The sequence below is a fragment of the Gossypium hirsutum genome, chromosome D09, assembly GCF_007990345.1.
Source record: "Gossypium hirsutum isolate 1008001.06 chromosome D09, Gossypium_hirsutum_v2.1, whole genome shotgun sequence".
Lineage (NCBI taxonomy): Eukaryota > Viridiplantae > Streptophyta > Magnoliopsida > Malvales > Malvaceae > Gossypium > Gossypium hirsutum.
In genome coordinates, this window is record NC_053445.1 from 42,337,948 (window position 1) to 42,355,318 (window position 17,371).

Sequence of the window (17,371 nt, forward strand, 5' to 3'; positions counted from 1 at the left end):
TCTCCTTCTACTTCTTTCTTTTTCTTTTCTTAAAATTTATTATTTATATTTATAATTGAATAACTTTTATATTTTTTATTAAATTTCTTAACTTAATACTCATGTTATAAATTATTTATTTCAAAACTCTAAAATATTATATTAAGCCTAAAGCAACTAATACACAAAATAGACTATATAGTCTAAAATAAAAATAAGTTAAACTCAATACTAAAGACAAGTTGTAAAAGTTAAAATCCAATTCAAAATTTAATTTAATAAAAATAATATTTTATTAATCTATTAATTTTTTTAATAGTATTTTATTTACTTTATTATAATCTTAATATAATAATATTTTTTTTAACAATCTTTTTTATAGGTTTTGGTCATATCTGCTCTTCTTGATACAATGCCTAGAACTACTTATAGTCCTCCCCAACTCATAAATAGGAAGATAATACACTTCAACACACTCGAACCCATGTCCTCTTACATTCGCAACCCAAATAGAACTTACATGCAAACGACCCAACTTTTAAAGCATTCAAACATGGCTTCCAAACTTTTCTTTTCAATGTTTCGGTGAAAAGATGAAAGTGACGAAGAATATCACTTTGTTTTTGTTGTATTATTCTTTAATCATTTACATTAATTAAATTATAACATATATTATAATATAAACAAATGACTAACAAGCCATTAACATAATTATGGCTAAATTTCCATATAAAACCATCCAATTATACTTTTATACTTAATTAGCACTTATAAACTAATAATATTTGACTTTTGTAGTTTTTACGATTTAATCTTTTTTCCTTAATTAACAATTAATTCATCAAAAAATTTGGACCAAACTTCAATTCACCTATATAACATCTCTATAAGTATTTAATAAAAATATTCATAGGATCAATTTACAGAAACGAGGTCTCGATCCTCATTTTCAAAAACCATTCAACTTTTGGTATGCACCACTTATATCTTGATTAACTGATCAATTATTAAAATGTATTAAATCAAGATTCACTGTTGTACTATATTTAACTCATAAATATTAATTAAATATATCTACAATCTCTCTCATCAAAATTATTGTTTTCGATACCACTGAAAAACGGACTATTACAATCCTCCTATTTATGAGTCGGGGAAGAGCTATAGGCAGTTCTAGGTATTATGTAAAAAAAAAAGAGCGGATGTGATCAAATCTTATAATGATATTGTTCAAAAAAATATTAAATATTATTGTTTATTATTATCTTGGTTGATTTATACTTTAAGTCTCTATACTCTTCGTACATTTGAAAATTAGCGCTTCTACTATATTATATACTGCTATCTTATATCATAGAATATATAATACATTAAAAGTTTATATATACGCATTAATGAATAAACATTTTTTACCAAAAAAAGAAATAAACATTATAATATTATGTAATACTATCTTTTATTATAATTTATAACATAATAATAGTTATATATGTGTATTGATAGTTTTAGTCATAGTTATACACTATATTATTATATTATGTAGTAGTATATCATTTATTATAGTTAGCGGTTAAAACCAACCTAACTGACAAAATTGAGTCAATTCAAGCGAATCAGTTTGTAAATTCAGTTTTCATTTTGGACCAATTAACAGTTATATATGTATTAATAATTTTAAAATATATTATTATATTATGTAATACTATATCCCATATTGTAATGGTAATACATAATATACTAATTATTAAATCCTATTTATTATATTGGTAGAAATATGTTCTAAGTATTTATATTTTTCATACATTTGAAAGTTAACCTTCCTAATATACAATACTATTGCATAGCATATAATATATAATATATTAATAGTTTATATATATGCATTAATGATTAAAACATTATAATATTATGGGTAACTGAGCCATAAACTATATCTTGGATTGCATTTTAGCCCCTCTACTGAAAATTTGGGCAAATTAGCCCTAGTACATAGGGGTGTGCAAATTTCGAGTAAAATCAAATTAATTCGGGTAACAGACCAAATTCAGTTAATCGGTCGGTTAATCAAATTAATTCAGTCGGGGGTTGGTTAATAATTTTTTAGAAGTTCAGTTAACGGTTAATTAGGTTCGAAATCGGTTAATTAATCGAATTAACCGAAAATTTATATTTTTATATACATTTTACATATATTAAATTCGGCTAATTTGGTTAATTCGGTTATTTTTTATATGTTTTATACTTGTTTTAACCAAAAAACAAAAAACATATAAATTTCGGTTAATTCGGTTAACCGACCGAATTAACCAAAAAATTTTGGGTTGGTTAACCGATTAAACACCCCTACTAGTACATTAGATGAGTAAAAGCAAAACATCGCATTTGTTAAAATTTAGTGTTTATATATAAGGTATAATAACAAGTTTAGCCCTTAATCTTTACACATTTATTCAATTTGACCCCTAATATTTTATTGGAAGTAAATTAGAATTTTTTAAAACTAATAAAGCTAAAAGGTCAAAGAACCCTTATTAACAAATTCAAAAAAAATCAATTAAGCCTTTTAAATTTTAATAATTATTTAAAAAATCATAAAAATAACTGTAAACAAAATTTATAGAAAAGGTTATAAAATTTTTTTATTAAAAATAACAATACCGGCCCATTAAAATTTAATGGTTATAAGAATTAAAAAAAATTGACCCCTACTCTTATTTGGTTGGTATTGCTCGATTTTAATAAAATATTATAATTTTTAAGAGAAGGGTAAGAATTTGAGTAATTATATAAGTAATTACACTCGATTTTTTTGTACATGTTTAAGTTATAAATTTTTATATTATAAGCATGAACATAGATGAGTGTTTGGGATGATTATGGTAAAAAATTATATTATAAAAATAATTTATGTGTATTTTATAAAGTTATAACCAAAAATTATATTATGTTAAGTCCTAATCTTTTTTAAGTTGTGGCCAAAAAAATTATTATAAAAAATAATTTAAGTTATAATATATTTATTTATAAAAAGTTATGGCCAAGAAGTATGGACATAACTTATTTATGTGTTCATGCTATATATTATAAAAATAGTATGCTTATAAGAAAAAAAAAGTGTTTATTTTTTAACACAATTTATTCATAAAAAATAATTTTCTAAAGTTATGATAAAAAAACTATATGATTTATAAGAAGTGTTATGAAAGTTATTAGACATTTTATAAAACATTTTTTAAAAGGTTATATATTATAATTTTATATTATTTTTTACTTAATTTACATATTATTAAAAGGATTATAACTTAGCATAATTCTTTCTCTAAATTAAGTTTATATAAGTTTTTATCGAAACAAAATGGCTGGAAGAAACATACTACCAATCAAATCTATTTTGATAGTTTATCCTGAGTGAGGTAAACTTGTGAACTAGTTTTAACAAATGGCAAACATAGAAAAATTATGTTAAAAGAAATGGAGAATGAAGGAAAACAAAGCGAGAAGCATAATAGAACGAAAAATAAAGGGAAAAAAAGGGAAGTAAAAAGAACATAAAAGAAATAAAATTAAATTGCTTAAAACGAAAAAATATGAAATCGATTGTATAAATTAACCTAAAATTTTTGTTTGAAATGATGATTTAACGTACCACGTCAACTTACTGTTACACGGAAATTAACGGCTCAGTGACTAAAATATTACAATGCGATAATGTAAGTGACTAAAACGTAACATTCAAAATATAAGTGACTAAAATGTAAACTGAGGTAAACAGAAGTGACTACTTTAGTAGTTTACCTTATTTTAATTAAGTTTGCCAGTGGTTTTGTTTCATGGCTTCTTACAACAAATAGTTTTCTCCTAACAAAAAAAGAACATAGTTTTCTCGGTACATTTTATTGAGAACAGTATTGATCTCCTAACTATTACAGATTTCTCCTGACAGTATCAGATGAGATGGCGAGGACCCAGGCATCTCTTACCGAAGGGGCCTTGGTTTCCATGCAGCTAAGAAATCCTTTAGTCGTGGTGATCCTGCTCCAATACTAGGAAGAGGCCGAGGTTCAATGAAGGGCCAGTCAAGAAAAGAACTTTTGCCTTCACAGAATGGAACCGAAAAGAAACTTCCGAATGAGATTGAATTACTTTACACAAAGATGCTAGTAAATGAGATATTTATGGAGAGCCAGCTAAACTGAAACTGCCAAAATGAGATAATTTACTCTATAAGATGTTAGCTAATTTTATTTTGCTCGCTTCAACAGGTGAAAAGGGCTTTTGATACAAGTCATCCCGATCTTGTTGAGCTTGAGAAAGCAAAGAAGAAGCTGAAAGTAAGAATATGATTCACATAGCCTGAATACATTCTTTTTATTGCTTAGTTGTTATGACCACAGGCTTGAGGTCGAGTTATGGGGTGATTTAACAGAAAAATGAGATCCGACAGAAGGGTCTTTGCCCGTATTTCGATTCCTGGTTTTGCCTATGGTGATGGAACTCTAAGGGAGTAGCCTACCCTAGAACTCTATGAAAGTTGCCTATCTTAATTTACTGCAAATTGAACTTGTTTTATTACTTAGTAAATTTCCCCTTAAATAGAGGTTCACAATAAGAGCAACCCTAATATCCTATCATACTAGGAAAGTTTTATTTAAGCTAAAATGAAAGTTTAGGAAATAAAATGAAATCAGAATCCCAAACCTCCTTCCTAGTTATCTCTTTTATTCTAATGATTCTTTCCTTTTGTAACATTAGTACTGCAAGTTTAACCATTATATCTAATGCAGGACAGGAACAAGCGCTCATCAATGCTATTGTAAGGCTTGCTGATGCATCTGATGGTGAAAGTGGTAATCAATATGTGTATACATAGTGATCTTTTACGTGATCTTTTCTGTAAAATACACATAGTCCATCGATGAATCTTATTATTGCATTTTGTTTTCTTTTGTTCTTTTCCTCCATTTGATTTGGGAGGAAAAGCTAGCTGCAAGTTCTTGTTCAACATGTATTTATTTAGTATTTTGCTATTAATCATGTAAGTGTTTCAGGCTACCGACCAAATCATCACATTCACAAATGCCGAATTATCATTCTTAACATATCGACATTCATTCATACTTTATTACAAGTATATGCACCTATTCATCTACTTGGCAAGCAAGAAATAACTCATTTATAAGCATAAAATTGTCAAATGGGCAAGCAACCCATTAATTCACTAAACTACTACATATACATACCTCCAACATATATGGTATCATATTCAAAATGTAAAATTTCTTAAGACCAAAACTTCAAAACCAACCCTAAGATCAACTCAAGAGATTAGATATCTATCATTTGTTATAAACGCAACAGAAACTATACAAGCTTGTTGAATCGAGAGTTGAATTTTGAATATTGCCGATCACCTTAAGACTTCAAGATCTATATTATTTGCACACGAAAATAAACAAATTGTACGCTGAGTAATAGGGCTCAGTGATACAAACATGATTTAAATCAATAATAAAATAGAAACAAGGTACCAAAAACACATAATATGATACACAAATACTATCTAAATCATAGTTGTATTACTAGTCTCATAAACTAAACATCACAATTTGTGCTACTCAACACGTGATTTATCAACATTTAGTCCTTATACCATACATTTCAATTACATGAATAATATAGCATAACACAAGGGTCATTGTACTTTTTCATTTCATTCTCAAATCCATTGATTTGTTATATAACTGAACCGGCTCTCAGGCTCTTGATAACTAGATCATATGACATTTCACATTCCATTATTTATTGTTTAAACATCAAGATACAATTATACAATTCAATATCCAATATCAATAGCAAAATATATATTTTCATAATCCTTGATAATCAGACACAGACTCAAGATGGAAACACGAATCATCTAACCATCACACTAATATATCCGGCACCCAGTGCCTCATCGATACATCTAAAGTATAATATGCATGTTGAAAAAATCCGGTTTGAAAACAGTTTTTTCGCACAACGAAAAATAAAAATTTTGAAAATCGAGTTGGTTTGTAATATTTATAGCAATAAACTTTTTCTTGAAATAATACCCATGCTTTGAGCGAGACGGATATTAAATGTTCCTGATTTTCAACCGAACAGTCTTCCCCACTATTCTCATATCACGAATTGCTTCGAGTGTGGGCTCGAATAGTTACGAATCAAACACAGAATCATAATTTTTTTTTTTACTTTCAATATGAAAGTAAATCTTTTTCTCTTATACAAACCGATAGAATTGTTATTCCCAAAAAATAAAATTTATATTTTATAAATAAATTCTCACTAATTTTGAATAGAATAACAATATCTCGGGCTTATTACTAAAAAAAGCCCTTTTTTTAATTTACCGAAATAGGCCACTTTTTTAATTATTTACCGGAATGGACCATTTTCCGCGAAATCGCGTCCACGTCAGCGTAATTTGCTGACGTGGAAGGAAATCGCGCCCTCTAGGACGCGATTTGCTGACGTGGCATGAACAGTGTGTTTTTAGCTTGGAAAACTTTGAAAGACCATAACTTTTGGCTCGGTTGTCCGATTGAGGCAAAATTTTTTTTGATTTAAAATAAATTTTCGAGATCTTCGTGCTGGAAAACTGCTTAGAGATGAATAGGGACTAATTTGTAAAGTATAATTTGTTAGTTACGAGTATAGGGACTAAAGTGTAATTATTTCAAAATTAGCATGAAATTTTTGTATTTAAGAATATTTGAATGTTATGGAAGGATGAAATTGAATTTGAATTGAAAAACGAAGCTTAGATTTGAAAATATGACTATTTAGGTTTTAGGGACTAAATTGAATAAAATGGAAAATTTTAGGGAACTTCTCAAAAGTGGAATGAGCTGACTTATACCTATAACAGGATGATATAAGACAATTCTGTAAAAAAAGATCCAGTGTTTACTTCAAATAAATGAGGAAAATAACGATTTGAATGTTTCAAAATTCAATTTTAAACCGAAAAAAATCAAAATTTAGGGGAAAAAAGGATCTTTTTCGACGAAAACTTTGGCAAATAGCCTTAGGCGGTTTGCTAGGGCGTATATCTCGAAAAGTTATTCGAAATCAAAAAAAAATTCGTCTCAATCGGACAACCGAGCCAAAAGTTATGGCCTTTCAAAGTTTTCCAAGCTAAAAACACACTGTTCATGCCACGTCAGCAAATCGCGTCCTAGAGGGAGCGATTTCCTTCCACGTCAGCAAATCGCGCTGACGTGGACGCGATTTCCTGCGCGTACCCTGACATCGCGCTGACGTGGACGCGATTTCGCGGAAAATAGCCCATTCCAGTAAATAATTAAAAAACCGGCCCATTTCGGTAAATTTTGAAAAAAATCGGCCTTTTTTGGTTATTTGCCCTAAAATTTAACAGTCGGTTAACGCAATTAGTGATATTATATATATTCAAAAATTTGGTAAGAGAAAACATTTTTATGTTAATTTTTTAACTTCGTTCAAGAATTATTAATGATTTGATGGTAAAGAATTTATTTGTAAATTTTATTAAACATGGGTTCAATCATTTAGATATGTTAATTTTAATTTTAGTTATTTTATTTTGAAACTATATAAAAGTATGAAAAGATAAAATGATATCAAAATAATAATAGTAGTAATTTAATAAAAGGATGTCAATATTAATATTATATTAAAATGTTAATATTATATTAAAATAAAATTTTAATTTTTTTATAAAATTAATATTTTATTAATGTGAATAGCATAGGTTTAAATCAAACTATATACAAATATTTTTATTGGATTTTTTTAAATTAAAAAAACTAAAATGTCCTCATAAAATACAATTTATTTTAATTACGAATGGGTATTTTTATAATTTCTCAAACTTACTATCCGATTAGTCCGTAATATCAACTCAATCAATGATTTAAATAATAGTATAGATAACTATCATAAAATTTATAACATATACTCTTTTTTTACATTATTTCATTTACTATCGTATAATACAATGGGTTTATATGATATATGTAAATATATATACTAGAATGTGTTTTGGGTGGGCTTAAAATTTTAAATTACGATTAAAATTGTAATATATTTTTATTAAAATAATTAATATAGATTAAATCTTAAACTTTAGTGAGAGGGGAACCTCTTAGCATGATGATCAGAGTATTCACAATTCCAGGTGTGATTTAGGTTTAAGTTGCGTCAATCACCTTGTTGCTAATGCTTTGGCCTCTTATTATAATCCACTAAAATAAAAAACTTTAATAAGAGGGATTAATACTACAATTTTATTATTATTTTATAAGAAAAGAAAAAAACACATGTGATGACCTAATCGCTTAAGACTTTTTTTATTTAAAGAACTATTGAAATTATAAATATCAAGGTACTAAATTATGTTAAAATGAAGTATAAAAAATAAATTTTAAAAAAATAAGTGTAGGAATCAAAATTGAAATATGATATTTTTATGTTATTTAAATAAAATAAAGGGACCATAAATTAAATTTAACCATTTATATTTTTAATGGAAAATGGTCCATTCCGGTAAATAATTAAAAAAGTGACCTATTTCGGTAAATTTAAAAAAAAAAGCTTTTTTTAGTAATAAGCCCCAATATCTCAAAATTCTTTTGTTTTATATTGGATTAATGAGTACACATCTCATCCCAAATTATAAGGATTAGTCTAATATTGAAATTGAAAAGTGTTTAATACCACAAATTATTATTTAATATGTTTAGATATTATTAATATCACAACTGTATTATTATTTCTTTTTATAATATCGTATTTTGGTTATATAGACAATAGGTGCCGATTTTATTAAATTGACCAAATAGGCTACTTTTTTTCATGATTTAAAAAACCATGTCGATTTTAAAGAGTGTTTGAAAATACGTCCAACTAGACAAACTTTCTACACATTTAGCAGAAAAGTTTGTCCAACTGAGTGAACTTTCTATTGACATGTTAGGAAAAGCACGCCCAATTGGATACATTTTCTTTAAAATTTTCAAAAAATGCTTCTAGTTAGATACGCTTTCTCTAACATGACAATTAAAAGCTCTCTCTCTAAAAGCGACCTATTTTCCTAAATCTTTAAAAAAAAAACCTATTTAACCAATTAAAAAAATTCGAGATATTTAACCTATTTAGCCTCATATTTTGTATTCTTTTCAATGTCGTGGTTTTGCATAACTTTTTCTATAATCAGATGACATTCTCCACCCTGCCGCAAAACAAATATAAACTCATTGAATAAAATATAATTTAACCGCCTATGATGCTGAAAAAATATCTTACAACAATACTAAAAATGGAGTACTGAAACCGTCCTTCATTTTCTTGAACGCTTCTTTGCCTGTCCACCACCTGAATGGTTCTCAACAGCTTCCCTTCCCCGCTTACCAGGAGGAGCTGATTGGGTGGCAGGCACTCTTTTAGGCGGTCTTCCTGTACTCCTCTTTGCCGGACTCGTTCTTTTTCCGCCAGAACGTGTCCGTGGAGTCGGAGTTCGATCCTTCTGTTGATCACCTTTGCTGCTAGTGCTGTTTTTCTTATGCTCACCTGCATCTCCTCCTCCTTTACCCTTATCAGAACTAATCACACCCTTCAGTGTCTCTGTCAATGGCTCATTACCGGATAAAGAGCTCCTCATTCTATTCAAGAAATTCGCTGCACTTGGCTTTTTTGAACTAGCAGTTTTGCTGTTGCTCTTCTCCTTCTCACCACCCTTGGATTCCGAGTTATCATTTGAGGATCCACCTTTGCTTGAAATGGCAGCATTGGCATTGGTACCTGAATTCTTGTTTGTGTTTGTGTTACTCCGAGCCTTTGCATTTTTGCTTGCTTTTCTTAAACCCGAGGCCGAACTTTCTCTTGTTCTCTTCTTTGCTACAGGACTTTCCTCAATGGATTTATCATGCTGCTTCCAACCTAGAGCTGGTTTCTCGTTCATCAATGAAGCTAGCAGCTGCCTTTTTTTCTCTTGCCCTGAAGATGATGTTGACGATTTGGCAGCAATCGAGCTGCGTTTGCGACAAGCAATCAATGGGACTGATAGTTTAGGTTTCATTGACAAGGAGAGTGACAGTTGAGGTTCTGGTTTCAAAGGCATCTGGGATTCAAGCACCCTACTTGGTGATTGTTCTTTGGGCAATACGCTTGAATTGCGAAACTGGGCATCGATCTCCTTTGAGACAAGTTGTCGAAACTCAATAGCTGCAGCGTATTCTGAGGATTCCTTGCCAAAGAAAATGATGGCATTGGTTAAAAGCAACAGCAAGTCTCTAAAGAACTTGCTTTTACATCCTGCATACCAGCCTTCTTCAACCCTCAAGCCAATAGTCTCTAAGTCAAGATGTTGCCGGATCAAGTTTGAGTAATCCGGTGTTTTCTGCAATATTGAAATTTAACCATAAATCACCATCTTAGCACCTAATTGTGTTCTTCAGTTGCCTAGCATTAAAATTAATTTTATAGAAATTGCAACTAACGGGAGCACATAGGCTAAAGACAGCAGTTTAATTCCACAGCACACTCTAGCTTTTGTTTTTATTTGAAGACCATTATGAGTTACAACTAAAGATTTTGGTTCATGCAACTACTTTGTAAAAAAGGACATCCTTCAAACATCCAACAATTACCGGATTTACAAAAAGAAAATTTCTTATTTATAATTGCCACCTAAAAATCAAAACCAAAACCAAAACCAAAACAAAAGACATGTATCTAACTCATACCTTTCCCCAATCAACTAAATAAAAATTAAACCTAAGTGGCATACATAGGTTGGAGTAGGGCGAAGTCAGAAATTTTTTCTAAGAGAATCGGAATAAAGTTATATATTTTTATGAGAGTTAAAATATAATTTGACTATTTTATTAGCTTATATCTTTATATTTATAATTTTTCAAGAACTAAATCAAAATTTTATTTTTTGGAGGGTTAAAAGTGCAAATTTACTATATACAGACTTATAGTTTTATAAATTTTAAATAATCAGAAGTGCAATCTCCCATTTTAGGGGTGGCGCCACCGCCCCTGAGCTGAAGACTGGGAAAAAAAAAGAAAGGCTTCTCCAAGTTTCTTACTGGGATAAGATAACCTAACCACCATATTTTTTTAGAACAATTTACGTGCCCAATGGATTTTTTGTGGCTTCACACAACTCATTACCCCTAAAAAAAATAATGCCAGGTTTACAGCAAGAGAATGGACCAACTAACAACTCTTCATCGGGTTATCAAATGGACCCTCAGTTCACTGCTTTCCTTCCTCCTAACTCTAAATAATGCCACATTAATATATATAAGCTTATGAATATGGCCTCTGAAGTTAAGAATTTTGGGTTCTTTCTACGAAATAGACAACGTAACTTTTATGTGACAATTAACAATAATAAAATTTATATAATGAGATTTAACAAGGTTCAATAATATTAATCACAACAACACCAATGTCCGGGCCAACCTTCAACATTCTTATTTATTGAGAAATATGCAAGGATGGAACCAGCCAATGACGCCTAGATCATAAATATAATATATGTTTTTTATTTTTTACCAAATTTAATAACACCGACATCTTTCTACAGTATAGTAAAAAAAATATAAATATTAAAAATAAACCACAATTCTCCATTTTTTTAAATAAAGAAATGGATATTCTTTTAGATTAAAAAGTAGTTTAAAAATAAATAAATAAATTGTATTTAAATTAAAAATACAACTTAATTTTTTTATTAATTTTCCAACACATTTGACTCGTGACATACGACTAAAAAGAACAAAAAAATTTTCTAGACAAAAAAATCCCTTAATTCTCGGTAATTATAAAAGAACCCTAATCCTACGCATGGGCCCAAACCAACATCTCTGCAGCTCATGATATTATTCACACGAGAAAGACAAAGAATGAAAGGGATTTTTTCGTCAATTCAAACCACTAAAAAACTAGTACCACCCTGTTAATCTACGCTTGCATGCATCTATAACATTCTTTTAAGGAAAAAAAAAAAGAAGTCCTCATTACAGGTAGCTCTAACCCAAACGCGCGAAAAAAATTCAATTATTCCCCCACACGATCAATAGGTTAAATTCTAAGTTCAAAATTTAAAATTTAATTTTGTTTTTAAGAATTTAGTTGCAATATTTTTCATATTTCAAAATTACAAGCAAGTGAGTAGTTAGAGGCCCGATCCCTTAAAATAAAATATTTTCTCTTAGCTCCTTTAAAGTTTTTTAAATTTTAATTAGTAAAAATAAAATTAAATTTTAGTTCCCTTAAAATGATAAAAATTTAATTTAATCTTTTAAAAGTTATAAATATATAAACTATTAAAATAATAAAATTTAATTTTTATTATCACAAAAATTATAATTTAATTGCAGCCAACTAATTACAATGTTATTTATTTATTTTATTTTATTTTATTTTATTTTATTTTATTTTATTTTAATAATTGACTGGGGTATTATAATAAAAAGGAAACACAAGAAAAACAGCCCATAACATTACTGGACTAGGCTGTAAACAAAAACATAGGCTGCAAATTAAACAGCCCATAAAGCCAACCGACTGAAATGTTCAGAATTTAAAAACCTAATTAAATAACAATAATAAAAGTAGAAGAAACATAGAAAAACCAACCGTCATTTCCCCAATCACATTAAATTTAACAAAAAAAATTAATAATATTTTAACAATTATATCTAACTTTTAAAATCTAAAAAATAGAGATTAAATTTTTATAAATAAAAATCTAGCGACTAAATTCATATTTGTGAAGAATATAAGAAGCTATGGTATATTTTAACCTAATTAATATTAAACTAAGCCACATCTTATGTAAAAAAAGTTATATAAAAACAAATGAAGTTTTTTATTAAAATGGTTGCCTTATATAGGTTCTATATAAAATTATAAAAGATAAAAATTCCACTAATAATATATTATTTTAATTAAAAAGATTGTTTAATATTTTTCTTTAATATCCAGCTATTTCAAATTAATAAAAAAATCAATCCCCAAAATCAGATCAGCTACGATCCATATATCTTCAAAATCACCAAACCTAACTCTGCCGACACGTCATCGCCTGATTGGACCAACAATATTTATAGGAAGATGCTCTATATCTAACCCGCGTAGAACCAATCAAAATCTTCTTGTTATTTTTTTTCTCATTAGAAATAGTAATTAAAATATTTTTTTTAAAATTAAACTGATATTTTTTAAAAATATATAGAATATTTTGTTTTACCTGGCTTTCGAGTCGGCGCTCGAAAAGGGAGCCGAGCTTATGAGACTGGAAGATCTCAAGGAACTCAACCAACGGCTGAGATTCAACGGACACCTTCTTGATGGAGGGAGATTGGTCCAATTCCCCATTATCCGGTTCTCCCGGTTCAGCATTTTTCTTTTCCTTCCCGGACAAGCTAGCCGAGCTCTGTACATCGCTGCTCTCTCTATTAGGTTCTTCTCCCTTGGACTCGGCCACTGACTCCGGTGAATCACCGGTTTCTCTCGGGTCAACTAGCTTCGAGTTTTCAGCTGATCCCTTCGCCACACTATCACAGCTCCCGTTGCACGAAGCTTCTCCCTCAGGCTTCACGCTCTGCACCTCTTTCCCCGTTTCACCTCCATCCGGTTCGACAGGTTCCGGTTCATCTTTTGCCTCGTCAGGTCCGGTTCCCGGATCTTCCTCCTTCGGATCTGTAGAGTTCGACTCGTTTACCGAATGGTTCTCCCGCTCGGACTCTTCCCTGCTGTTAACGGGCCGTCGGGTAATATTCTCGGTTTCGTTTTCTTCCTTTTTTTCACTTCCCTTTTCTCGCTCCAGATCCGATTTTTCAGTTTCCTTTCCGTTCTCTGTCAAGCTCTGTTCTCTCTCTTCTTTTAATTTCTGCACCTTCAATTGTAAGGACCTGTAAAATAACCGAGCAAAAATATCGATTTTTGGCCCCGAAATGATAAATAATTTTAATATTTTTATAAAAAATTGATTTAGTAATAATTTACACGATGGAGAGATCATATTGTTGGACTTCGCGGCGTAGTTCAGCGACGCGGAGTTTTCGGAGCTCATCAAGCCAAGGAACGGCGCTGGTGGAGATGTTATTAGTAGTTTCATCATCGTCACCGTTTTCAGCGAAACGGCGTTTAAGGTCTTGAAACTTCTGTTGACAAGAGAGAGGAGTAAAGAAGAGGTGTTGGAACGTAGAAGTACGTTTCTGTAGTTCCATAGCAACGGAGTCCCAACTGTTGCTACCGTGACGATGAACGGCACAGGCAAGTAAAAGCTCCTTCCAGGTACCCCATGTTTGTTTCTCGGGAAAGTTGTGGGGTTTAGCCATGAAATAAATAAATAAATAAAAGAAGAGAAGGAAATAATATTAATAGTATCGCCTATCGGTCAGGGTCACGGTTTAATAATAATAGTCTCTTTTTGCGAATAAATAAGTATTTTTTTTCAAATACGGGAATAGCTAGGCTGGTACAATTTCATATTTATTGTAGGTTCAGATAATCTTCAATTATCGTCTCATATATTTAATTTTATTTTTTTATTTTTTAGATTTAACTAATTACTAACATCATCAAAAATTTATATTAAATTTACTATTATAACATTTTAAAATAATAATAAAAAGTTTAACCGTGTTAATTAATAGATTTATCTTTTTATATTCTAAAAGTATTAAGTTATTGAAAATAAAAGTGGAAAAATTCAATTCTAGATATATAGAAATTTAAAGTATATATTTTTTTTGAAGTATTTTTGTTTCTTTTATAGATGAGAGGTTTTGGTTCTAATGATAAGTTCGAATGGACGGTGGGGTGCGGTGCGGTGTATTTAATTTATTTTTTATCTCACGCTACAGTATCGTTATAGTATTTAATTTTATTGCCACCATTATTTTTACACTATTTACAGATAAACGTATCATCTATCCAAATCCGCCCTAAATAAGATTAATGTAAAATTCAAGAATAATATTTACCTATTTAGATTTTAAAGATTACCTTAAGTTAATAATCTTACATTCTCAACGTGCTAAGATTTCAAAATGTGGGATAATCTCTTTTTCTTTTCCTTAGATAATCTTGCATTCTTCTAAAGGTGGCAAACAAGTAGATTTGTGTGGGCGCTCGGATTAAACTTTCTTCGAATTTGAGTTCACATTTTATCAAGTTTGGATTAATTTGGGCTTAGATTTTTTTAGGCTCGAGTCATTTCATACTCGAATTGTTTCGAATTCGAGTTCAGATCAAATGGAGCAAGTACTAATGGATTTAAATAATTTTCAATTTTTTAAGTTATAAATATTTTAATTTCGAATGTAATAATCTATTTTATTTTTATACAATGATAATGTAATTCAGATTTGCTTTATAAAAAGCATAAATTATATATATTTAATAGAGTTGTTTTATATAAAACAAATAAAATACTTACTGTATGTAAAATTTATTATTAAATGATATGCATATAAATTGATGAAAGTATATTTTATTAATTATTATATTATATTATATTAAAAATTAAATAATTTTTATAATTTTTATTAAATTTATAAACCTAATACTTATATTCTAATTTATTTACTTGAAAACTCTAATATATTATCATAAGCCCAAATCCAAATAATAAACTTTATTATTACCCAAACCCATAATAGACTAATTATAGTCAAAATCTCAAGTCCAAATAAAAATAAATTAAACTCAATATCCATTATCCAAATATAAGCTATAAAAGTTAAAACTCAATTCAACATCTAAGGTAATAAAAATAATATTTTATTAAGATATTAAAATTTTTAATAATATTTTATACATTACTAGTTATAGACATGTACTATAATATACTAAATTACACGTAACTATCCATACTATATCTTTTATTATCATCTTAATATAATAATAGTTATATATATATATTAATAGTTTTAATCATAGTTATATATTATATTGTTATATTATGTAATAGTATATTATCTATTATAATTAGCTATTAAATTTGACGTAACTGGCTAAATCGAGCCAATTCAAGCAATTTGATTGGTAAATTCAGTTTTGTCTTTCGACCAATTAATAATTAAATGTATGTATTAATAGTTTTAAAATATGTTATTATATCACATAATGTAATAGTAATACATAATATATTAAATTTTAAATATTATTGTTTATTATTATATTGGTTCAAATATGTTGTAAGTCTTTATACTCTTTATACATTTGAAAGCTAGCCCTCCTAATAGACCTGTCCAATGGCCAGGTAGCCTGTCTGACCCGAGTTGGATCGGGCTTGGACAATAATTTTTGTACCTCGAGTCGCCCCAACTCGAATTCAATTTAAATATTAAAAGTTACTTATTTAAAATTTAAATTTAATTATAAAATATCAATTAAATATATATTAATGTTTTACTATTTTTTAAATAGGAAAACGAGACAATTTGGCCCAACCTAAAAATGGGCCTGGGCATGATTTTTTTTGGAATTGGGTCTCAGCCCAGCTCGGCTCATGGAGAGCTCGACCTCCTACTATATTATATAACATCACCTCTCAACATATAACAAATTAATATTTTTTATATATACATTAATGCTTAAAGATTATGATATTACCTAATATTATATATTTAATTATAATCTATAATATAATAATAGTTGCATATATATGTATGTATGTGTATTATTAGTTTTACTCATAGTTATAATTATATTAATATATCATGTAATACTATACCATCTATTATAGTTAGTGATTAAAATCAACTTAATCAACTAAATTGATCCAATTCAAGCAAATCAGTTTGTAAATTCGATTTTGATTTTGGACCAATTAATAATTATATATGTATTCATAGTTTTAAAACTATATTATTATATTATGTAAAATTATATCATGTATTATTATTGTAATACATAATATATTAATTATTAAATATTTTTTTTATTATATTCGTTGAGATATGCTCTAAGTCCCTATATTATTCGTATATTTGAAAGTTAACCCTTCTACTACATTATACAATGCTATCGCATATCATATATGTATTCATAGTTTATATATATGCATTAATAATTAAAATATTATATAATATTATATCTTCTATTATAATCTATAATATAATAATAGTTATATACGTATTAATAGTTTTAATCATAGTTATATATTATATTATGTTATTATGTTATTATATTATATAATAGTATATAATCTATTATAGTTAGGTATTAAAATAAACCAAATCAAGCCAATTCAAGCAAATCTGTTAGGGGTGAGCGTTCAATCGAATCAAGTGAAAAACTTTCGAGTTAATCAAGTTGAGGAGTCCTATTTTATCATCCT

The 17,371-nt window shown here is 28.5% G+C and overlaps 1 protein-coding gene across 1 annotated transcript; it reads right to left on the reverse strand.

Annotated features, from left to right (window-relative positions):
- Window positions 1-9,260: 9,260 nt before the first annotated feature.
- On the reverse strand, window positions 9,261-14,482 carry LOC107891258 (uncharacterized). Its single transcript, XM_016815990.2, has 3 exons — window positions 14,029-14,482; window positions 13,271-13,934; window positions 9,261-10,402 (listed from the first exon to the last, which is right to left on the reverse strand). The coding sequence occupies exons 1-3, from the start codon at window positions 14,361-14,363 to the stop codon at window positions 9,344-9,346; spliced, it is 2,058 nt and encodes a 685-aa protein (XP_016671479.2). The 5' UTR covers window positions 14,364-14,482; the 3' UTR covers window positions 9,261-9,343.
- Between the last annotated feature and the right edge of the window lie 2,889 nt (window positions 14,483-17,371).